The following is a 25,891-nucleotide window of genomic DNA, read 5'->3' as shown; positions in this document are numbered from 1 at the left end:
ATTATGTAGTTTTAATAGGATTTGTTTTTATTTCGTTTTAGGGTTTTATATCCCTATATAAATAATCTTATGATGTCACGTATTAAAAAATCTTTTATTGAAATTAAACCCCAAGATTTTATTCACTTTATCTTTCTTGTGGATTCAAGAAAACCCTTGTGGTTTTAAGATTTTAAAGGATTTCTCGTGTAAGAGTCCTTGCGAGGATTATCGCTTGCTTTTCTTACGCTTCCGTGCTGCGTCAATTTGTCTAGTGATTAAGCCTTTTCAAAATAGTAACTCAGATGTTGTTGGTATTATTGTTAGGGATGAAAGTAGTAGGATAATTTGGGGTGCTTTTGGTCCAATGAAAGGAAGGTCAGAGGTCCTGTCCATTATTTTGGGGAATCAAAAGACTGTAATGTATTCGACTAAAAGTGATTATGTTAAGATTTTAATATAGACGGTAAACAGAGAGGTGTTCGATACCGATCAAATCATCATTCCCCAAAATATGATTAAAAGTATGAGTCGCTTATTGTATTGCACTCCCATAAAGAAGTGAAGACTGTTAGGCGTATTATGGTATAAATAAAGACGAGAAATAATATTTAATATTTAAAATATTAGAATTTATAATTTTTCGTTTGATTGAGATGACGTGAAAAGAAAATATATCAAACTCAAATAAAAAAAATTTAATGAAATTTGTTGAGTTGGGTGAATGATGTTATGAATAAAAAATCTGATATTTATTCCGAAAATGAGAAAAATGAAACAATTCAACTTTCCAAATTTATTTCAATTCATTTAAATGGTTCGAACAGTTTAAATTTCGATTTCCGTTTTAATTTTTGCACTTTTGAAAGACCAATACAAACTTAATGTTGGACAACAAAACAGAATAATGAAACGATCCAAGTTTCCAAATTTGTTTCAATTTATTTCAACGGTACGAAAAATTTAAATTTAAATTTCAGTTTTCTAGGGCTGAGTATTTGGTAGGTTCAGTCCGTACCAAACCGAATACACAAAAAAATGAAATATCATTTTTGTTGAATCGAACCGAATTGAAGTTGTGTAATAGACCAGACGAAACCAAAATAATTCTATCTGGTCCGAACCGAAATATTTTTAAAAGAACCGAACTGAAATGATTTTTGTTTTGGTCTATCCGATCCAGACCGGATAGACCAAATTTTTAAAAAATCAGGACCAACTAAAACTGAATTTGGTATTGCCCAACCTTAATAAAGCCACTCAGACTGGGGGTGAGCAAAACCAAAACGAAATCGAAAAACCGAACTAAATTGTGCTAATTTGGTTCTGTTCAGTCATATTTTTTGAGAAATTCTTTTGATTCGGTCCAGACCGAAATAAATATCGGTTCTGTCCGTTTTTTTTAAACATTCAGTCGAGATCGAATAGACCGAATTATAAATTTTATAATTTTATATTATATACATTTTAGTTTTATCTAAAAAATTATCATCAAAATTTTTAATTCATAATTGTGCTCTCTATATTTTATTACGTTAATGATGTTCTAGATTTTTTAAGTTTTGATTTGATTTTAAGAAAAAAGAAATTTTTTTTTTTCGATCTATTCAGTTTGAAACTGGGCGAAACTGAATTATTTCGATCCGATCCATTCCATAACACAATTTTGATCCAATTTAGTCCAACAAAAAATGATAATTTCATTTTTCGATCTATTCTATTTGGATCAATTTTAAAATGAACCGATCGAATAATCAACTGCCAGCCCTAACTCGGACAAGACACTCACTTGAACACAATTAATTAGCTTTTTGCGGTTCGAACCGGAAAGGCCCGCCCAACTGAATACGGGCGGGTTTAAACATAAAGAAAACAACTCAACACATTTTACAAAGTGAAATTAAATATCTGTATCAATTCTAGGGTTTTAAATTTATTCAATCATGAGTCTCACCCAATTCGCCATGGTCAGTTTCTGCACTTTAATTTTGTTTTTATCCTGTTTGTATAATTCAGCTCCCCTCTCTTTGCGTAACTTCAATTTTCCTGTATTTTTGTGATTTCGGTTTGTTAGATTATTGATTTATTGTATATATAACTCATATTTGTGTTTCGAGAAAAATGCCCCTAGTTACGTAATTAGGGAGTATTATAGTGGCAGATTTGTAATTATTTGATTAAGTCCCGCAATTACAAAAGTACCCGTAATAATATTAGAAGCCAGTAAGTTTTGTTGTTTTTGTGGTGTTTGATGGGGTTCGGGGGATGGTTGGGATTGTGTTGGATTTGACTGATTATTCGAAACAGATTAAACTATTTGTAGCTAACGAAAATGCAGGTAAAAGAGTTAGCTTTTCTTGTTAATAATAACCGATATTGTGTTGGATTTGACTGATCTTTCGAAATAGATTAAACTATTAGTAACTAAAACATGTTTAACGAAAATGCAGATTGAAGAGTTAGCGTTTCTTGTTAAGAACAACTGACATTGTGTTGGATTTGACTGATCAATCGAAACAGATTAAACTATGTGTAGCTAAAAGTTAATTTAATGAAAATGCAGGTCGAAGAGTTAGCGTTTCTTGTTAAAGACAACCTTCCTTGTAAGCACCTCGTTCTCTCTATGGAGGAGACTTTAATTGATTTCCTCAAGGATGACGCGAGGTACCCTTTTAAGTTGAAAAGGTTTCGAAGTTTCAGTTATCTGTTTAGATGTAAATAAATTAGTTCCCATTTATTAGTACAATTGCAAATTTTAGGATTTATGGTTCACTATTACTGTATCAATACACGGGAATGTAGAAACTGAACACTGATATTAAATCTATTACTTAATTGAATAGGAGAAGGAAAAGCCTGCCGCCCCTCACGCTTTACCATTACTGAAGTGAATGATGGTCTTTTTTGCGTGAAATTTACAATTTTATTTTTTTATGTGACATGAATACGTTCATCAATATGAATTAGCTTATTTATACGTCAAACGTGAATATTATTATAGCAATTGTCAAAATGTTTGTCGTCATACGTGATATGCTTATACCATTCCTCTGTACTTCAGACTGTACATTAAACCATATCTGTTTTGTCAGTTTATATGTTTTGAATGCTAATGGAATCTGGAGCAAGAGGTTCAAAATCCCCCCTTTTTGAGATGATTACAATTTTGGAACTCAAAAAGATGTGTATCTAATATTCTAATCAGATAAAAATATGATAAGTACTCCCCAGTTTTCATATCGTTTTGATTAATTTATACCCATTTAATTGTTGCTATCTTCCATGATATTTCGTAAAATATTGGTTTTTTATTTGAACTATGTTCCTTATTTAGATAAAAAAAATTTGCGGTTTGATTCTTTTTTTTGCTTGCAAGTTGCAACAGATTCCTTCTTCATTTATTTTTTCCTTGATATTTAGTTTATGGTGATTGAGCCATAGTTGGGGGGATTAGGGGAATTTTGATAATGAAAAGTTTATTAATTGCAGTTCAAATGCTGTACTAGAGCTGGAACCAATGAATCCATACAGCCGCCTTCTCTTACATCGACTTGCTGACATTTTTGGGTAATACTTTTGTCAAGCTCGACCACACATGTTGATTATCGGTTTGATATATATAAAAGACATCTATATTGCTCATAACTTTGATGAGGGTTTCTGAATCCTTTTTAAAAGAAATTTTGACATTAAAAACTTTTGTATTCCTATATGGTGGCAGCTTTTCTCATCAATCTGTTGGAGAAGGTGATGAGAGACATTTGGTTTTGGAGCGCTGCTCAGAAACATCAATGTATGTGAAAGGATCTCTATCTGCTCATTGTTTTTAAGAAGATTTCTGCCTTACCTATTTGCTTACGGGTTCTCAATTCTGATATATCCTCATTTTATTTGTATAAAATTAAGTACGCTATTGTGCATAGGATTATAGATTCGAAAATGAAACACTAAACCTAAAACAACCTACTTGTCCCTTCACAAATCTATAATAAAAAAACACTATGGACGCCGGCTAGACGCCTCAATATTTTCCTGTATTTGTAGACTTTATTTTTGGCATCTAGAAGTATGTGACCTTTGATGTCGTAACTTTGACAAAAGCATATTCTCTTCCAGTTTGGTCATTGTCGGAGGAATATAATGATAGATTTTAAAATTTCAACTTCTTTTAAGTAATGGGCAATTGTGAGTGGTGGTAGTTTTAAGCTTACTGAAGAAATCATCTATATAATCAGTATGATTAACTTTAATGTCATTGCTAACTATGACTAACTTAATGTTACCTGATCACAGTTCCACTCATCCACTGTGACTATCTTTCCGACAGCATTTATGTAAAAGATATATTAAAATTCACAATTACACATTTTACACAAAGTAGTGTGAACTATATGTTTATGATGCGGATCATTGAAGTTGAGATGTCATCATTTATGTCATTCAGTCAAATAAAATGTATATCTAGATACAAATAATTATCACAATTTCGCCTTATTATTATATAATAATAAGTAATAACTACAGAGAATTTTTTGTGAGGAAATTTGAATTTAATTAGATCATCAACAGAAAGTCAGAAACTATATCTTGTAGTTCTTTATTGTTTGATGTAGAGACTTCCTAGACTTATGATTATGAATAATTTCCAATAAATTTTGTAATCCATGAAGTTAAATGAGAAGCGAGTTAGCAAATAGAAACACCAAATCCACATTGCTGTAGTCATCAATGCGATACTCACGATACTTTGTCAAATATACCCATAGGATTGCAAAAATATGATATTACTGCCAAGACCAATGACCATACTCCATAACCTTGTATAAATTTATTGGTTAAAAATGAATATCTGAATAAGAGTTCAAATTCATATACTAATCAGAAGAGATGGTTGTTGTATGTTAAATCCTATTGAAAAGAATAATAAGGTTTTTACTTGGGTTTTTTAGAATCGCTGTCTGTCTTATTTATTATGAATATTATTCTAGTGGTTGGTGGCTATTTGTTTTTTGGCAGTAATGGATATTTAGGGCAGTCTTGTTTTCTTATCATCATTTGTGTATGTGGTCATCTGCTTAATATATCATGTCTCTGAACATTCTTTTTCTTTCCTGTAACGGAGCTGCAGACCTTCTATTCTTGTTAGTGATTTGCTATGGCAATACGATGATGATCATCGATCTACAGTGGAATCACACAGTGTCTTAAGAGTAGGACCTTCACAAGGTAATTTTTGTTCCTTTTTTAAGGATATGATTGCAAACATTATTTTGAGCCTCAGTAAACCCATTTTCCCTATTTTGTTTCTCTTAAATATTTACCTACTAATACTAGAAGTGATATCTGATATCTGCTTGTTTGTTTTGGTAGTTTTGGTTTCCCTTGTTAGGCATTTTGGATTTTGAAGCTTGGTAATCTTGTTTGTTTAGGCTATAGGAACTCATTTTTGTCATTTTTCAGTGAATATGACTGTTAGAACTTTAAAAGCACACAACCCTCCATCCAATAACCCAAAAGATTTTTAAGCTTTGTTGATGAGGAACGAAAGTGAACTTTATTATCTATTATAATTGTTATTAAGAGAGTTCTCATTGAGCCTTGGCCTATATATGTCATGTAAATGTATATACATTCCGGATAAAATTCCGGTTACTCGAAATATCATAATTTGTATTTATGAGGTCGGATTTGTAATGGGTCTTCGTGTAGTGATGAATCTTGCCACCTCTAGGCTGAGTTACCCGGACTTTTCATTTTGCTTCGAGTACCCGTGTCGGACACTCGACACTCGGACATGGGTATAGACAGCTGGACACTTATTTTAGACCAAAAACATGTAAATTTTTCAGAATATTTCCGAGTCCGGCACTTGGATACGAACCCGTGTCCAACACCCATACCCGAGTCCGGGTAACATGGCTCTAGGTTGCATAAATTAGAACATATGTAAGATATGGGGCAATGTTTTAAACTAATTTCTGTAAGTACTCTGTTTCAGGGCTAAATATAGTGAAGCGTGATTCACATGTTTTAGTTGCGGAGAGAGAAGCAGCTTATTTGGCTGCCCGTCAGCGAATTTTTGCAGCTGGTGAAGGTGAAGCAGATGAACCTTTAAAGCAGAAGCCACCTAGCAATCCTGTTGTTGCCCGTCGAATGATTGCACATGCCCTTGGGAAAAAAAAATTGGCAACCAATGAGGCGAATGAATATTGCCAGCAGATTGATGACATTGATATTCGAGTGAAGACCGGACGTGCAACAAATTCAGAATTGGAAATTTTTAAAGATGGTCAAACTCTATCTAGCAGAAGGTACATGCGAGGTGAACCAGAATTTGTCGAATATGATGGTGGTTCTTTGTCAACTACTAGTAGTGAGGTGACCACTAAAGAAGCTGATAGACTAAGAAGTAGGCTTGATAACTTTGGAATAAGTGAAGTTCAGAAGGCCAACTTAAAAAAGGAGCAAACTGGAGCTGCAAAGAGGATGTTCGCCAATGCCCTGGGGTATCATTCTGGCAGGGAAAACAATGTTTTGAATGGCAGCGAGCGGAAGCACAACAAAGAAAGGCCTGCTAGTATTTCAAAATGATCAAATTCTTGTACCTTATCTTGTTGTACTCGTAGAAGAGCTATGTGGTGTTTATTACATCCTTGATTTAATGAATGCCGCAAATGGTACAGTTTGTAATTGTCCAGTTAATATTATTCTACATGATAATTGTATAGAAAGTTAACCAGTTGGAGTTCCGGGGTTTACTTAAGTTAACAAGTTACTATATCATTGAACCCATTTTCCACAGTTATGTACATTGGAGTTTTACCTTCATCGTTTTGTGTATGGGTATCAGTTGGGTCGGCCTCTACTAATAGCATCGCAATCGCTACGTTTCTTTCCATGACTATTAGCTTCCATCTCCAACACAGCTATGGAATCAGCATCTCCAGCAAAAGCCGCATTATACAGAGCATCTAATGAATTCATCATTATACCTAGATAGCTACTTGTCTTTAAAACACATACTTTCAAATACGACTCATTGACGACCCATCTGAATCAAACCACGCCAACATTATACGACTCATTGACGACCCATCTGAATCAAACTACGCCAACACCGTAAACTTCCTTTTTATTTATTCACAATTATTTGAGGATTTCTGATAGTAGTTAGGCTCTCATAAGATGTAAAATGTGTTCTTTTTTAGACACACAATTTATCAAAAAGAATGTGATTTCTCGAAAACCAAAAGACTTCACAGTCAATAGAAAGTACATGTCTATAACCTGAACATTTAATCATTCAAAATTTGTGTAACATGGAATGATCCCTTACCATCCCATTTCCATTTTTAGTGGTCAAATTCACTTTTTTGACCGAATACTAAAATCTGTCTTCGCCAAACATGCACATAGATATGAACGTTCCTGGATTTTGCCTAACACGTCAGCTAACTCTGTATTACTCTCTCCGTCCCAAAATACAAGTCAATTTGACTTTATACGCGTATTTAAGATATATAAAAATCATAATTTCGCATATTTTCTTCTAACTCTCAGTTACCTATTTAAGCAGAGTGAAGGCCCTTATTAATTAAGAGAACCAAACAAACATGGACACAAGTAAAACAAGATATCCTGTCACAGATCACCTAGTATCGGTCACATCGAACAACAATGATTTTAAATTGGTTCCCGCCGTTTGTACGGCACAATATATGAATTATTCGCAAGATTGTATATGGATCAGTATGTAATGTTAGTGATCGTTAATATCATTGAGGAGCACATTATCCTAAATCATGGATTATGCTATAAAAACAATAGACATGCATTTAGAGTAAGACACTATAAACTAAGCCACACTTAACTCTAAACATTTCTTGAATTATATCAGGCATGTCAACACCTTTGAGTTACAAGGTGAAAAGGAGGCCTCCAGAGTTGATAACTCCGGAGAAGCCTACTCCACGGGAGTACAAACTTCTATCGGATATCGATGATCAACAAAGTCTTCGATTTCAACTACCTATGATACAATTTACTGCGAGAAACGAGTTGATGATGAGAAAGAATGTTGATCCGGTGAATGTGATTAGGGTTGCATTAGCTAAAACACTTGTGTTTTATTATCCGTTTGCTGGTAGACTTCGAGAAGGAGCTGGTCGAAAACTTATGGTTGAGTGTACTGGCGAAGGAGTTATGTTTGTTGAGGCTGATGCGGATGTTACAGTTGAGCAGTTTGGCAGTCCTGTTATGCCTCCACTTCCTTGTTCTGATGAGCTGCTTTTTGATGTTCCAGGCTCTAGTGGCATTCTTGATTGTCCTTTAATACACATGCAGGTCAGAATATGCTTAACTACAAATTTGAAAAAGAATAAAAGTTTACTTTCTACGTATGTTATAGCATATCATACCATGGTACATGTGAGGCTCGTAGTTTCAAGCTTTATGTTATAAATTTACTCAACAATTTGAATCGATGTAAACAGGTGACTCGTTTCAAATGTGGAGGATTCGCTCATGCTTTGCGAGTAAACCACACAATGTGTGATGCGGCAGGAATTGTACAATTCGTGACAGCTTTAAGTGAGATAGCTAGAGGTGCAGATGTACCGTCGTTGCTACCAGTATGGCAAAGAGAGCTACTCTTTGCAAGGGACCCTCCTCGAGTCTCTTATGCACATCGCGAATATGATGAGGAGATTAGTATTGAGAGCACAATGATTCCACCTGATCTTGAACATCGTTACTTTTTCTTTGGCCCTAATGAATTTCATGCACTGCGACGATTCCTTCCATGTAATCTTACCAAGTGTTCAACATTCGAGGTTCTCACTGCTAGTCTTTGGCGATGTCGTACTATTGCTCTCCAAGTTGATCCAGAGGAGGAAGTACGCATCATTTGTCTTGCCAATGCACGCGCATCATTCAATCCTCCTCTGCCAAACGGTTACTATGGAAACACATTCGCGTTCCCAGTAGCCATCACAAAAGCTAAAAACATGATATCTCATCACTCAATTGAACTTGCAGTAAAACTTATTAAAAAAGCCAAGGCAGATGTTAACGAGGAGTACATGAGGTCAGTAGCGGATCTAATGGTTATGAGAAATCGACCTCATTTTACGATGCATAATACATTTGTAGTGTCGAATGTGACACGAGATCGAGATGGAGTAGGGCATGTGGATTTAGGCTGGGGGAAAGCTGTTTATGCCGGCCTTCTTCCAGTAATGGCGAGTTTTTACGTGCCATTTAAGAACAAAAAGGGTGAGAATGGAATCCTGGTGCCTATTTGCTTGCCAAGGTTTATCATGGAAAGATTTGTGAGAGAACTTGATAGCATGTTACATGATGATGTTGAATTGGTTGCAGAGAACAGTCTACCCTGCATTAAGTCCTCTTTGTAACTGTAAGCTAGCATTATGCATGGTAAATGGTCACCTCAACAGATAACGTACAGGTATATAAAGAGGGCTCTCGTGTATTCGCATAGAAAAATTAAAAAATCTATTATATATGCTTTTCGCTTTACCTTCTATGTATTGGTCACCGTTGTAATCAGTTAATGAAAATTAATGTATCGTGTGTTTAGCAGCATTCGGTTATAAATGGTGTGATCATAACATAACAATACATACTCCCTCCGTCCCACCAGGATGTTTACATCTCTGGTGGGCACAGAGACCAATATATATATATAAGTAGGTAAAATAATGAAAAGTGATGAAAAGTGGTTAAAGTAGTGGAACCTATTAATATTTAATAATAGATTTGAGAGAGTGGAGAAAATTAGTGGGTGTAATAGTGTTTTATATTATTAAAAGTTTACTATTTTTGGAATGTAAAGAAATGAATGAGACGACCCAAAATAGTAACCGTAAAGAAATGGATGAGACAGAGGGAGTATTACATATGATACGTGGATACTGTACAAATGACGGGATTAAGTAGTGTTTCAATTCGAAAATTGGTACACGAACATAAATATATAATATGAACATAATTAGTAACAAGTTTGGGTTTAGGTACACGATATTGAACGAAAGTACACGGAGTACAATAAATAAATAAATAAATATATATATACACTAAATATCAAATGTGAATTACCTATTCTAAATAATATATATAAAAAAGAACTAGTAAGATTAAGTTGTGGATTTTATGTTTTTATTTTTTATAAAAAGAAACAAATAAGAGCAAGTTGAAGTTCGAGTTAGAAATACGAAGCTATTGTAACTTTATTTTTGGTTTTAAAATTTAGAGATGTAATCTGAACTCGACTAAAAGAGAATATATGTTATTATGTTGCACTTGTTTGAAGAAAGGAAGGATCCCAGAGAATCGATCTTTCTAAAAGAGTATATATGTTATTATGTTATTATGTAAATAAATGACAGCTTGAATCTATGTCTTTGTATTTCTTATAAAATTTGTGATTGTTCTTTCCTGAACTAAGTGATGTAACTCATAATTGATGGCATTTTAATGTCTAATTTTACTCTTCAAATGGTTGAAATCTAGGTAATGTATAGTAGTAGATATAACTCCTAGTCCCAAGTCTATTACCACTTCTGTTGTGAAGAGACTTTCATGTTTCAAGAGAACGTTGCACATTTGCACCCTTTGTGTCTTTTGAACTTGATGCTAGAAAACATTGCGGAAGGAGAGTAATGTGATTAATTGTTGTACCCGGATTTTTGTTTGATGTAATTTTTTGTCCCGATCATGCTTTTACTCTTCAAACGATTAAAATTTAGTACTTCCCTATATAGAAATATTTAGAATATATTTCTATATTTTCGAACTTTAACGAGCGAGTTCGAGCTCAACCCGAACATCCCAAAACTCGGGTTGAGCCCATTTTGCTTAATGAACACATTTATGTGTTCGAGTTCGAGTTCTTGAATGAGTCGAGCCAAACGAGTTCTTAACAAGTCGAGTTCGAGTTTGTTCGTGAAATACTCGTTCAAATTGTTCTAGATAGGAAATTATTATTTTTTTTTTATATATTTTGCTCAAATTTGACTCAAATCAGAATATGAATAGTCGCATTTGAGTTGTTTCGACTCAGAGTCCTAAATTACTCATTTTTGTATATTCGATTTAGATTTCGCCCAAAGTAATACTAAAAAAATAAGAATACTCTAACCGTTATTTTCAAAACTGATAAGCGAATATTTTATAGAATATTATTTTAATATATAACTAACGAGTAGAGTCCGGATTGGAGTACTCGATTTGTTTTCGGCCAAATAAAATATAAAAGTTTTCGGATACATTGAAGGCCTAAGGCGCATTAAGTCAATAAACTACTGCAACATACAACAATATCCTAATGATTTCTTAAATCACTAAAATCCACTGACATCTTGTTTCAATTTCTTATCTTTAGCTAATGTCTCTTCTCTTCTAACTTTTATTTTATAATAAATATTTGAATAAAGTACTTTTTCTTTGTTCACTTTTTGTAATTATGATACTTTTTAATGATAAAATATTATATAAAAAATGAATATAGAAAATGTTGTTGGAGATGGAAATACATATTGATGTCTTAATTATTAGAATCCAATATTTTATGTTAAATTTAAGAAATAAACTAACCCCTTGCTCCCGAGTTTTAAAAAAGGAGGAAAGTAAGTGCAGTGTAAGTAAAGTAGTTTCATTTCCCTCCGGAATCGTGCTCCCGAGTTTATAAAATGAGCGAAAGTAATTGTTAATAAATGCAAATTTAACAATCTTTCAAAATAAAACTTTCACTCCAACACAGATAAAAGTACTTTACCTCCTAATCACTTCCTTCCTTCCCATTAAAAAACTCGGGAACAAGAACTGTTGGAGATGCTCTTAAACATTAAATTCAGGGATTTATTTTATTCACACGTCAAATATAACATGAAGTTACTGATGGCCCAATAAAAAGGGTTATTTTAATAAAAGCAGCTACAAGCTTCCACTCAAAATCACAACTGAGAAGTTTATTATGGCATGCTCAGCAAAATCAATGTGTAGTATATCTGTATATACATCCATATTCCATAAGGACACTGCACGTTGTAAAGATGAAAGGCTGTACAAGAAAGCTCAGGCTGAAAATTTTGCAGCTACCAAATACTTAGACATTTGTAGGAATCCAGAATCTGAAGATTAGCATATGCAGATGACTCTGATAACTAGTTAAGTGAAGTCGCCAAATGAGAGGATTGTCTTATATTTTGCCTCTTTATAAACACAAATTTCTACGACGATCTCAAATATTTAATGCTCAAGAAGTATGCAAATTCTGTAGTCGGGCAAAAACATCCGAGATATGCTCAGAAAAATCAATGTTATATACACCCACAAGGACGCTGCACATTGTGAAAAATAAAAAGTTTGTACAACAAAGCTCAAGCTGAAAACTTTGTAGTTCAAAAATATTTAGACACTTTTAGGCATCCCGAACCTGAAGATTAGCATATGCAGATGACTTTGGTTATATTGCCAAGTAAGAGAGTTGACTTTCATTTACCTTGTGAATAAACACGAATTTCTAGGATGATCTCACATTTTTAGTGCTCAGGGCGTATGCAAATTCTGCAGTTGGGCAAAAACATCTGACGGACAGTTGTTCCCTAGAAAATCAGCACGCTGGAGAACACTTGACTGGGTATTGTTGACATTTTTTGGTTTGTGGTCAATAGGCATTTTTTTGCCAGAGATGCTATGCCGCACACGGATACGATGAGTTTTTGTTTCAGTTGAGCAGCCACCTCGTACCTTAATTAATAGCATAACTTCTTTATCTCGTGCATCTTCGCACCACCAGTTTTGAGGAATGCCATCAACAAACTCCTCTAAGGTTTGGTGTTCATCATGATGAACTGCAATCTCGCCTATATGATCTGGTTCGATTATGCCATTTCTCGGACTCACCTAATTTAAATGCAAAATCATAACATTAGCCAAGTCTAGTTGAAGGAATAAGTTCAAATACAATTGTTTGTCAAGAACGAAGCAATACAAAGTACTGCATGAAAATGTATAGATGTGACATCTATAGACTATAAATATATGAAATAATACAGGAAAGCAGATCAACTGAAACAACACAACATACAAAAACAGGTGAAAGATTTTAGCAGAGATTAATATGAGGAAAACATGACGCAGCATGACACATGGACCAAAACTCCTGTACCCTCAAGTCCACCAACATAACTAAAATGTAGCAAATATTGAACAGAATAGCTTTAAAAAATGAGTCCTAGAAGCCAACTAGATGGTTCCACTTGTCGTTTTGGAGTACGGACCAGTAACCAATGGAAAATTTTTTTGTATCTTCGTAAATTGATCATGTGTATATTTCCTCTTGCCCAGAAAATACATACCAATCTAAGACTTATAATACTGAAATTTCTTCGGCTCTAATATTGATGAAGCTTAGAGTACAACCATAAAAATCAGTAATCAACACTGCTCTTGTATATCCCGAAGATGGTTCAAATAATAACTTAGTACTACTATTGTCCTAGAGAATGAGGCATCAGGTGAACTAAAAAAAGTTTATGCATGTACATACCAAAGAAAAGCTCAAAAAAGGTCGAATAGAACATCAAATCCAAATTTGGGGCACTAGTTAAAAGAAACAGATGGTCCGTGCTCAAAAATTTCTAGCTGCTGACATGCTCCTTCTATGTTAATCTCTTGCCAATTTTATAAAGGTAATTGCTTCTTATTTTGCACTTTCTACATATATACACTAACCATAAGCCCATATCTTGCACATATCAATTACAACATACTAGTAAAATATAGAAGTCAAGTGTTTCCAATGTCCCTTCCCTGCTACTAATCGTGTTGAAATGCAAGTAGACCAATATCTAGGTGCTTGTAATTACCTCCAGCCACCGAGGATAGCCAAAAGAACCACATGCATGATTACTGGATACTTTCCCGCTTTCATGTATGGTGAACTCACCTTCACAAATTATTTCGTACAGAGCTCTGTCTTCCCCACTTTTATTTGTAATTCGTAAGACGGATGTATCCTGGTTCTGAAGAATTATGTTGTTTGTGCTTACAATAGTTTCAGGAACTTTAGATTGATCAACAAGTATTTGCCTAATTTTTTCATTAGATCCCATTATTTCTCCAAACTCCTGTCGCCTTATTGAGTTGTCAACTCGAGCGATTTCAACATTAAATATGCACCGGACAGGCTTGTGATCACTGTCTGTTACGTCCATGCATGCATCATACCTGATAGGTTTCATATTTCAAAATTGAAAACTGAATAAAACAGAGTGTGTGTGCGTGTTTGTGTGTGAATGCGCGTGCATGGACCGCGTGAGCACAAGAGAGACAAAGGGAGATTCCAAAGTGTAGTTAATAGTCTTTGTGTGAACTCTGCAACTAAAAATATATGAGAAACGCGTTTTATGTCATGCAGTACTGACTCGCTTACCAAAATGATTGTGCGCACACACATGTGAGCTAATGCACAATTAAATAAAAATCCTAGTGCAAAAACTTACTGTAAAACTGAAGCAACGACAGGACAGTCTAAACTGCATGTAGCAACAGAAGTAGAACAGCTATCTCGGTACAGTATTCTGTCACACCAGGCAGGAATACGCTTTTTCTCGCCAGAATCATACCCTGCACAAGAGTCATCACAATCAGCTAGCGTCCCTATGTACGACACAATGAAACCAGACTAAAGGTCATTAAATCTCTATAGACTTAAAAAATATTAAACCCTCTTCTCGAAATCCAGTTACTACTGAGTGGTCAACAACCAAATCTAAGCTTAGAATTGAGTTAAATAAGATTTTTGAAGTTCAAAATAAAATAGAGATATTGAGAAACAAAAACGGATTCTAATATAGGAGGTGAGAGTGCGGGACTTCTATAAAGACTAAAAGAAGTTCACAGAGATCAGGAGAAAATAAAAGAAATTGGGGGCCCTGTAGATCTTTTAGCGGGGTACCAGTAAGGCTCAGAGCAGAGCAGCTCCTGTAAGCTAATATGCACATACAAGCACATGACACTTGGTGAACTATCTACAAGCAAGTAACTAACTAGCAAAAGACAACCTACAAACTGTAGCAATTACTACAGGTTGTAGTCAATGTACCTGCTAAACCTGGTTGATTCTTCTCAAATTTGTAAGTTGGAGGGAAACTAATTACTGCTTCACGCATTCCTTGAAAGACATTCCCAGATTTCATTTCTGCTTGCAACTGATCCTTCTCTCTGAGCCAATCAAATGACCTTTGGGAGATGAAATCCCTTGCTTCATCATATGATATACCATCAAGCCGATAGTTGAAGTCCCCTAAAAATACAACCATGTCTGCTTCAGACAATTCTGGCATCGGTACCATAGGTTGAGTACCATTGACCTGTAGATAAGTCTTGTGATGTTTAATTATGTGTTTTCCGCAACAAAAATTTTTTCTACGACGATAAAAACTTCCAAAATTAGGAGGGGAGAAACTTTCAGCTAGATATGTTGGAGATGAGACACCAAGCCATGAAGAGAAGTTGTACATACATTTGCACCACGAAGCACTTGAATGGAAGATGAAACACCAGCTGCAATAGAAAGCGCCAAGAGCAAACGAGAACTATAAACAAGCCAAATTAAATACATGATGCAGCCAATGAAGCAGGGCAGGAATAGGTATTTCACCATACCAGATGCAGAATTTAACAAGTTAGATGGCCGGCTAAAGAACATTGTCCGGTATACATGATCAAAGTCAGCATTACGCCGATTGACAGCCTCTAGGTGTGCTGCAAAGTGACAATTTACAAAGCATAATATCCGATCATATACTCTCATCCTCAAACCAACAGCTCCCTGTTAAGATGCAGAATTTATCTGTAGTCAGATGTATGAAAAATAATACAAGAAATACACAAGGTGAAGCACAACAGAATACATAAAATTTTATATGGACCATGTTAAAGAGTATAAGATCCTGTTCGGGCCTTCCTCTAATACCTTAAGGTTTTAGTGTGACTGGTTACTTAACATGGTATCAGAGCTCGGTTTAGGGAGGGACTCGGGTTCGAGTCCTCCCACCCCCATTTATTTAATTTAAATATTGTTTATTGATATTGGTATTGGTATTGGTTGCATTTGTCGTTGTCAATCGTAGCGAAAAGTATCGTACGATTGAGGGGGAGTGTTAAAGAGTATAAGATCCGGTTACTTAACAGACCAGGACATTTGTCCCCCCATGAAAGAACTACATACAGTACAAGTTTTGTGCATGTAATAGTTAAGAAACAAGTTCAATCAACAAGGAAACACTTTAGGTACGATTTGTGTTATCGCTCTTGTATAACATCAACAGATTACGTTTAAAAAAAACAGGTTTAGCTAAAATGCATTTGTTGTAACACTTTACTGGTCAGTTGTTCATGCTTTCAAATTAACGGATCGAACTTATAGCATGTGCAAACCAAGGATGTTTCCATTTCGAACAAAACTTACACAATATCATTATTACTTAAACATCATTTATAACGCATGATATCAGACTATCAGTACAGGTTCTACATCAATGGAAAGCATCGTTACATATAATTTACAGAAAACAGAGGAGCAGTTAAAAATTTACATCCTCTCTTGCCAAAGTAAAATAAGCGACTTATAATCTTCTTCACCATTTCACTGAAGGGAGGTACATACCTTGTTACCTATTGCACGACCAAAACCACATGGAACTGCAGCAATGTCAATATCCCCAACATGGCTTCTAATTTCATTTCTGACCCTGCAAGATAGTTATCTACACTAATTACACAAATCTCATGCAAGGAACTTTCATAAATAAACAGCGCTGAGAGTAAAATAAGTATCGAATTATTCATGAACTGTACTGTGATACATAAAAGGAGGTTAGTAATGGATATTTATACTTACGTACGAAACTTGGAGTTGGTACAAAATTAATGATTTAGAAATGCAATAATTACCAAAAAGAACTAAAAATAAACAGGGACATCTCAACAATTTTGGGGACCATGTGCAAAAATTAACAGGGCACCAGAAATTATGTACATAAATATCTATTTGGATAGTTAATAATTATACAATCATCATCCAATTTAATGATACAATATTAGAATGTAGGACTCAAAATAATATAAAAATGTTAATTACAACAACCGCCTCATAATTTTTTTTTATATTTGAGATGTATCAAAATTTTACCAACATGAATTAAATACAGAGTTTATACGAGAGATGTACTTTAACATTTATAAGTTATTCTATAAAAATCACTATAAGTGAATATTCATTACAAGGCAAAAACAGAAAAATAAAATTCATGAAAAGAAAATAAATAGATACAATAATTAGAATCTTTACATTATTACGTAGAGTTTTTTTAGGTTACTGAACATAGAAATAAGAGTTAGAAAAGAAAAAGTGGTATGCAACTCTGTATGTTTTTATTTGAAATTTTAATCCTCTTATCTTCATTTTCATATTTTAATCAAAGAAAAAGTAGATCCCCATAATTTGGGGGCCCTGCTCGGCTGCACCTCTTGTGCCCCTTGTTTGCTGAAAATTATCCTCTAACAAAATTTTGTTCAAGGATGTTGCGAAGTGAAATTTAAAATTAAGAAAAACAAAAAGCAAAGAGTTTAGCATAGCTTCAAGATTTTTTTGGCCAATGTGGAAACTTAAAGGTCATGTATAGATCTTTGATTCAAGAGCATAGATCATATTTAACCCAACAAGTGTTTCAAAGGAATTACTCACCATACCATGATAAGCAGACCTGCTAGCTGCCTATAACCAACGCGTTGAAATGTTGATCCTTCATCCAATATCTTCCCAATCATATCAAGCCACAACTGCCCAACAGAACTACCTTCAAGACCTACCTGCATCTGCATATATATGTGTGTACATGCAACAAAAAACACAAACTTAAACAGTTGACAATTAGCTAAAAAGGAACATGAAAAGATTGACCTGTGACTAAAAGATAGCGGGGATTATTGGAGAGAACATACATAATCAAGTATTACTATGACGTACTTCACTATAACAGAGAGAAAGTTAAGGAAACAACCCTGCAAGCTTTACAAAGTTGAGGAAGTTGAGCGCCAACAACACATCACATACAAACTGTTTCAGAGATGCTTTAAATACATGAGTTGATGAAAAAATTATATGATTGATTACTGTTCGAAACACAAGGCCTGATAATTAAGTGGGAATACAATATGGGATCATAATTATTATTAAGATTGTTATTTTCTCCAAGTAACTTCTAAATAATAAATTAGGAAAAGTTAGTCCGAGAGATGATAGTTAAATCCCAAAATTTTTGGGATCGAGATCATTTGTAGAGGTCAAAATCATATCTCAAGTTCGTGATTTCCTAAGGAAAAAAACAGACATGCAATGGAAAATGCTAGCATCAGAAATTTTTTGGCATTATGACGGACATCATTTTGGAAAGGAATTTGAACGTCTTTGTTTAGTCCAACAAATCAAAATTATTGATGAGTTTATTGTAGGCACCCATGTTCCACAACTGTCGGATGGTAATTATCTACGGCCTTCAACCTTCTGTTCGCGCTCGATCATGAACCTTAGGGCCATTGCCCTCACCGAGGTCATTAATTCAGCTCTATGCGAGGAGCTTAGGCTACTATCAAATTATCAAGTTGATGGCCACAATTATGTTCAGCCAACATATGATCGCTCTATGTCTTTTACTTGGTCCCAACAAATCTCACTAAAAAGGAGACGTCTAATTTAAGACATTCTAATCAGGCATCCTAAAAGGGTCCTTTGAGGACTTTGAAACAGGGAATATAAGATGCCTTAATGATAAGGCAATATTTTAAGGAGGAGAATTATTAAATATTAAATACAGAAATGCAATATGAGATAAGAATTATTATTAGGATCATCTCTTCTCCTTGAGAATAAATTGAAATAAGTTAGTTTGAAAAATGATAGTCAAATCCCATAATTATTAGGATTGAAATCTTTTGGAGATTCTATTATCCTTAAGATTGAAATATTTTTTCCACTTAGGTTGTTTATTTATTTATATCATTGATTTTTTTAGCACTAATGTGATGAAATTTAATCAAAAGTCTTGGACAAGAGAAGACTTCTCTTGTTGTGCCTATTACACTGTCTTTACTAACAATGTCAAACTCATGTGGAGTCCTGTTCGAGGACTATGAATTCTTCATTATTTCAAAAACGCGTGGTCAACTTTTTACAAATGAGAGCACAAGATGCGGAACAAGAAAACAAAAGATAAAATAATTGTTACTTTTATGTTATTATTTAGGAATAAAAAATTTAATTGAAATTAATTAATATCTAATAAATTTTTGTCAAGTTGATTAGGAATATTCTAGGTTATGGTAGTACAAATAATAAAATAATAGAAGGATTTCCTTGCAAAGATGGGTTTTATTCCGGGTTGCAAGCCTTCTTTAAACCCTGTCCAACATCATTACCGAGGATTTAATAATTATTAGATAAATTTGTGGATTGATAGAGAAAGGTTTTATCTCCAGTTTTAACAACCCTGTCCGGCATCATATTTAAGCCTACTTCTTACTAACAGAATTTTGATACCTATATAGAGTATAAAGAGTGATATCTTAACACTAAAAGAGAAGTAAAACCACATGTAACTAATTTGATTATAAACCCTATATTACTAATGTGATTAAGAAGTTCATAAATTGTGAGAAATTACCGGTCAAAGTTTAAACAAAAGTAGATGGCGTACACAAGAAGATTGCAATAGCATCACCGTTATAGCTTTATAGCCATTGTAAAGATAAAATTCGATCTTTCTCATTTGATTTGTGCATTAAAGTTTATCATAAAAAGCAATTTAATCAACTTTTAGTTTATCACCAAAATCAGTGTAAATATTTTTACTCATAAACGATTTTACCCATGCTATTCTATGTTCATTCATAGGCATGCGCAATAAACAAAGGAACTAGGTAAAGGGAGTTGGTTATTTAACAAGGTATTAGACCTTGGATTCGAACCCAATATTTAGTTAAATATTATTTATTAAAGTATTTTCCTCTGTGATAGTCTCGGTAAATATTACTTGAGTTTCTTCTTATCTAATCGCCAAAACTTCTCCGTTATTTATCCTGAGTTCTTTGATCTTCAAAGCTTGATTTACTGTCCAAATTTTAATACTACAAACTAGCATGTCAGAGGTGTTATTCTGTCATTGCAAACCATGAGCCTTGACATCACGAAGAAATGGACCAAAATGACACAATTTGGAGACGAAATGCCCAAAATGACACAACCTAAATAAATTGCCCAAAATAGCACTCCAAAATGGGGAGGTGTGTAGCGTTGTGGTGGTTCTTTTTTAATTTTTAATTATAAGCTTTTATTGTGTGTTGTTTTGGGGCCGGAGAGACCACTTAATGTTACGTTTTTAACGGTCATTTTTTAAATTAATATTTCTAAATTTAAGGATGTACCCTCATTTAACAATTTTTTAATTTTTTTAGGGTTTAATAATCCTCTTTGGGTTTCAGAAATATAAAAAAAATTGAATAAAAAACACATTTAATATAGCAATTTTTAACATATTAGGGTTCACCAATTCCTTTTGATTTTAAAAATATTTAAAAACAAATTAATAAAACGTACACCGATTTAAGGTTTAGGGTGTAGGGCCCTACTTAAACCCTAATTCAATCTAGGGTTTAGGCAAAAGTGTAAACTCTTGATTAAAGAATTTTAAAATTTATGATTAGAAAAACAAATTGTTGGTGTATCCTAATTTAATAATTTTTAATTTTTAGGGTTCACCAATTCCCTTTTTGGTTTAGAAATATTAAAAAATAATACTAATAAAAGGTGCACCAGTTTGGGGGTTAGAGGTCCTAAAACCTAATTTAAGTTTGAATTCTAAATTATACATTTTTTTAAATAATTTTAGGGTTTACAATTTCTTTTTTAGGTTTAAATAAATATTTTAAAAGATAATAATAATATGTACAAAACGCTAGATGAAGTAGTATTTTGGGCTCTAGTGTTTCGGAAAAATTAAACAATTGAAAGCATTGAACAAGTCAGTTCATGTAGCTTTATTAGGAGGATTTTTTTTAAAAAAAGTAAATGGCAACACGCTAGGCGCCTTAGCGTCTTCTATAAACGTTACTTCAATCCACAGTTCGAGGTGCTATTTAGGGTCATTCTTTTCAGCATTGCCATATAGGACCATTTTTCCCCACATAGTGCCATTTAGGGCCAACACCCTGACATCATGTGTGTGATTTCTAAAAGATTTGTCATTAGCTATTCATGATTCATCCTGATATGCATGCAAGTCTATCTAATCTAATGTAGCTACTAAGATAAAAAGTGCATTAAGCAATAACTAGCGAGCAAAAGTAGGCATCTTTTGCAACTATATTATACCGAAGGTAAAGATGTCTTACACTTTCTTTAGCAGCAGACATTGCCAAGAAACCAGCCCCCATTTCCACTTCTTGCAACCCAACAACAACTATGTCGGCACCGGTAGCTGCAGAACCAAGCCAGGATATAAGTGAATCATGAGTAGCTCTTTCTTGTCCAACATTCCATGTACCAGCTAATATTTTCACATTTTCTAGCTTCGTATAAAGAAATTCCTTATCGTCTAATTCTTTACGTAATACATTATCAAGAGGTCCTGGAGATGTTATCCTCCATGCACGTATACCACCATGATTAGCTAAAGTAAAAAGGTAACCAGCACCAATAGCCATATGAATTACAGAACTACTGTGAGCGACCCATCCTCCAAGCTTATTTCCATTGAGATCTAGTACATCTATAATTCCACTTGCATAGCCTACCCATATCCTCAATCCAAAAGCAAACAAGCACTGAACAGAATAGGAATGATACTGGACGTCTTGCAATCGATTGCCATTGCCATCCCACTGTACAAGTGATCCATTCGTACAACCAGTCCATATGTTCCCATCTATTGTAGTAATCAGTGACTCTGTTTTTCTATCATCCCCGAAGGCTCCTCTTACGGCAACTCGGCGTACAGCATCAGCTGCTCCCATTAGAGCATTACGTGACCGCTGAAAGAAACTGATGGAACTCTGGGATTTCTCCTTCTTTGAACCAGCTAGAACCTTTACCCTCACTTCTTCTTCTATTGTAGGATCCATAGCTACTGACAAGTTTTCTATCTGACCATCTATATTAAAAGCTTTCAGTAACTCCCTTGTGCGAGAATCCCTGGAAAATATGAGTACTTGTAATGACTAAACAATAACCTTTCGACCATAAAAATAATATTATATATATAAGTATGCATGTTTTTTACTGAGCACGATTTTAAAATTAAATGATGAAACCTATCCTTCACAAAATTGCAAATTAATTATCATGTGGTGTAGCATAGATTTTCTTAAGCAAGAGCGCTACTAGTGCAATGCATTAGGCACTTGGTTCGAGTACCTTCTACTATCAGGTACAATACTGACTTGCAGTCTGCAAGACTACATGAGTTTCCAGTAATCGTCCAACGGACTAGGTCCGACAACCGAATGATGGAACAGTTATCAACCATAGCTTTTGAACGATCTTTTTATTTAATTTCAAACGTAATATAGTTGGGCCAAGTCTATTTTAATTTTTACTTGGCATGAGACTAAACGATGTTTAAGCGAGTATGCAATGTTTGTAATCCAGATTCGGAGTTGAAGCTAAACTTGACTCCTTAAGCTACGTAATTTGTATTTCTTTAATTTCAATCCTATCTAGTTTCCACAAGTACATTAGGGTTTGTATCCATTATCAGAAAACAAGATTTACCTACTTCATGTGTTTATCTTATAATTTTATAATTCAGGAATGGAAAACATTATGAACATAAACATTCAAGAAAACAATAAATAGCTCGTAGTACTATTGCTGCTAGAATTATGGGTCTCACCATAAGAGAACTCTTAAAAGATATATTCCATCTATTATTTTTGTGTCGTTTTCAGCCATATTTCTCTTTTGCTGTTTACGTTATTATATATAACATTCCACAGCTATAATCCGTGTATGAAAGACAGCTTAAGCCACCTTTGTGAGAAGTACAAGTTATTTGAAATGGCTGCTTGAGCATTGGCTTTTAAAAGTAGTAACAAAAACATAAATCTGATTAACTTACCAAATAGCAAATGACAGATACCCCGCACTCCAAACGTTTGTTCCAGAGTGATCAGATAACAAATACTTTACATCTGCAGCAAAGATATTACAGCAGATTCCTTTGCTAGTGACTTGGCTTCTAAGATCGATAAATGACCTCTCAACTGTTAATCCCGACATGTGCCTTTCTTCTGGGGTAAGAGAAAGTGATTTTTCAATGGCTTCGAAGGGCCAGGCTGTTATTGCACCACCCTCAGATCCGGACCATAAATCCCCTGAAGCAAAAAGCAGTCACACAAGGCAATCTTTATCATAAATTCCCTGAAGCAAAAAGTAGTCACACAAGGCAATCTTTATCCAACCAACAGAATAACAGAAGAATTGAAAGAAACATATAGTCGTATGCCTATACACTGAATTTAATCTGCTAACTAACAGAAGCAACCTGAATGGGGTGTGGCTACCAGGACATGACAAAAGGCTTCAGTAAAATTAATTCAATCGATCTGTTTTTTATTTTTTTTAATTTAATATCAGTCCATTGTTCTTGAACTGAAATGCAAACCTATGGATAAAAGCACAAAAATACTACAAACTATACAAGCACATATACCAAGTAATATCAGTGCACAAGATTTGGCACCTTAATTAATTTTTTTTAAACAAATGTTTAAATTAAATTTTATTTTACATAAGTCCACTAATTTGGATTTGGATAATCAGATGCCAACTTCTAACATCTAAATAAGTATCCAGAAAAACATTTAATCTAGCAACGGTTAACCGCAGAAATTTAGATCCAGAGCCTTGAACCACATCAACCATTTTCTACCGACAAAAAAAAGTATCTGCTGCGATGGCAGGGAAAGTCAGTAAATACTATAAACTACATAATTCATGTCAATTCATAACAAATTCATAAAATTTGGCAAATGTACTATTATAAACACCACCAATATCAATCCACAACGAAACTGTACTAGTAAACAACATAAAAAGGATTGATCCTGAAACAAAGACATTACCATATAACGTGACAACCATAGACAGAACCGGACCTCTATGAGCTTGCCAACACAAAACCTCCCTAAAACCCGATCCATCACTATCACTACCTTCATCACGATAATCACTCAACATCTTCCAACACCTTATCCTCCCATCCTTATGTCCACTCCACACCATCCTACTCCCCTCACACCCAACCAAACAAACCGCCGGCGCCAAACCCCCAAATTCCCTAAACGGAGCACTCTCCTCATCTCCTTCCCTCACATTCCCCTCCTCCGCCGCCTTATAAACATCTCCCAACCTCCAAACCCTAACTCCACTCTCCGTCCCCGCCCAAACCTCCCTCTCATCCACACAAACCAAATTCCTCAAAAAACAACCAACCTGCGTCTCCCTAACCGGCCGCGGCCGCACTTCCAAACACGGAGGACGCGAATAACTCACCGCGCCGCGTATCGGAAGCTTAAAAATCCCTGAATTACCTCCGGGAGCTGTAAACTCAGGTAAAGGAGTAGTCAAACATGTAGCGTGATAATTTTCATCTTGTTGAAGTCTACGATTAAGAAACTGGATCATATAATCGATACGCTTACCGGCTGAATCGACGCCGTTAGCACCGTCGAAAACCTCGTGTTCGTCGGGCTCGGATGATGAGGACGAGTCGTAGAATCGGTCGAATATCTTCGGGATTCGAGAAGTCGTTGGAGAATTGTTCGAATTGTTAGAATTGTTGAGATTTTCATCCATGGATTTAAGTGAATTTGTGTGTGTTTAAGTGTGTGTTGAGAAATGGGGGAGAAAATGGTTGAATCAGTTAGAAAGTGTGTGTGTATAGGTGTGTGTATTATTGCGGGGAGACTAGAAGGGGGAGGTGGGACGGTGGTGGGGTCCACTTGTTTCAACTATAATTTGACTTTGATGGGCTATTTGACGGTGTTGTGCTACCAAACCAACGGTTTTGATGTTGGCCAGCTCAGAGGGGAATTATTTACGTTATCGTTGAAATTAATAATGCAGCATTTTTTGTAAAAAAATAAAAATAAAAATAATAATGCAGCATTTTAAAGTATTTTTTCCGGTCGCAAAACATCTCCAACAAGAATATCACTTCTTAAATCATCAAATATATTATAATTTTTTATTTTAACAAAATTTCATGTCAATTTGATATTTTTTTATTATAATTATTTGTTTTTGAAAATTGTCTTGTGGTCCCTTATATTAAATTATATAACTTTAATTAAAAAAAAGATTGATAATGATTTTTTATCCGATAAATAAGCAATCAGGACGTGTTTCACAACAATTTTGACAAACTTTTAATAATTTCTATTTTTATCAACAATCGTTGTAAATTCGGGTCTTTAATTTGAAAATAATCATCAAGAAGGCCTTTCGCCTCAGTTTTGACAAATAATTGACAATTTTCATTAGCATCAATTACAGTGCAGAAAATTAATGGGAATTAATATTTATTCTGTACTTTTTTTTGAAATTTCGTGCATGTTTAATTTATGTATTAGTATAACTTTTTTTTTAGTTTATCATGTAAATAGTATAATATCCTAATATGTTCCGGATTTAACTAGAACACCAATGTGGTCATGTCAATTGATAAACCGTTTCTGGTATAAGTTAATGTTATAAAATAAAATAATAGTAGGCTTTCGGAAATATTTGGTAAGATTGTAGATAAGATAAATATACTTTTTATAAATCAAG

The 25,891-nt window shown here is 34.3% G+C and overlaps 3 protein-coding genes across 5 annotated transcripts; 2 read left to right on the top strand and 1 right to left on the bottom strand.

Moving 5' to 3' along the window:
* The first annotated feature begins 1,791 nt into the window (after positions 1–1,791).
* Positions 1,792–6,724, top strand: LOC141659706 (uncharacterized). Its single transcript, XM_074466635.1, has 6 exons — positions 1,792–1,946; positions 2,543–2,643; positions 3,469–3,546; positions 3,701–3,772; positions 5,108–5,205; positions 5,978–6,724. Exons 1-6 carry the CDS (start codon positions 1,923–1,925, stop codon positions 6,568–6,570), a joined length of 966 nt encoding a protein of 321 aa, XP_074322736.1. The 5' UTR covers positions 1,792–1,922; the 3' UTR covers positions 6,571–6,724.
* A 1,145-nt stretch (positions 6,725–7,869) lies between these two features.
* On the top strand, positions 7,870–9,392 carry LOC141683144 (benzyl alcohol O-benzoyltransferase-like; the record flags this gene model as incomplete). Its single annotated transcript, XM_074490685.1, has 2 exons — positions 7,870–8,322; positions 8,472–9,392. Coding segments are annotated over 2 exons (1,374 nt in total), but the record flags the coding sequence as incomplete, so codon positions are not given.
* A 2,505-nt stretch (positions 9,393–11,897) lies between these two features.
* LOC141659698 (type II inositol polyphosphate 5-phosphatase 15-like) lies at positions 11,898–25,034 on the bottom strand. Of its 3 annotated transcripts, none has more exons than XM_074466632.1 (11): positions 24,763–25,034; positions 24,184–24,660; positions 23,178–23,433; positions 21,454–22,252; positions 17,753–17,883; positions 16,673–16,757; positions 15,527–15,835; positions 15,107–15,374; positions 14,505–14,628; positions 13,869–14,229; positions 11,898–12,903 (listed from the first exon to the last, which is right to left on the bottom strand). In XM_074466632.1, the coding sequence occupies exons 1-11, from the start codon at positions 24,914–24,916 to the stop codon at positions 12,547–12,549; spliced, it is 3,321 nt and encodes a 1,106-aa protein (XP_074322733.1). In that variant the 5' UTR covers positions 24,917–25,034; the 3' UTR covers positions 11,898–12,546. The 3 variants fall into 3 exon arrangements, with proteins under 3 accessions (XP_074322733.1, XP_074322730.1, XP_074322727.1); XM_074466629.1 differs by having other exon boundaries at positions 15,527–15,567; positions 15,670–15,835; positions 24,184–25,031; XM_074466626.1 differs by having other exon boundaries at positions 24,184–25,034.
* Between the last annotated feature and the right edge of the window lie 857 nt (positions 25,035–25,891).

The sequence above is a fragment of the Apium graveolens genome, chromosome 1 (assembly GCF_009905375.1).
Source record: "Apium graveolens cultivar Ventura chromosome 1, ASM990537v1, whole genome shotgun sequence".
NCBI classification, from domain to species: domain Eukaryota; kingdom Viridiplantae; phylum Streptophyta; class Magnoliopsida; order Apiales; family Apiaceae; genus Apium; species Apium graveolens.
This window is presented reverse-complemented; position numbering and strand designations above follow the sequence as displayed.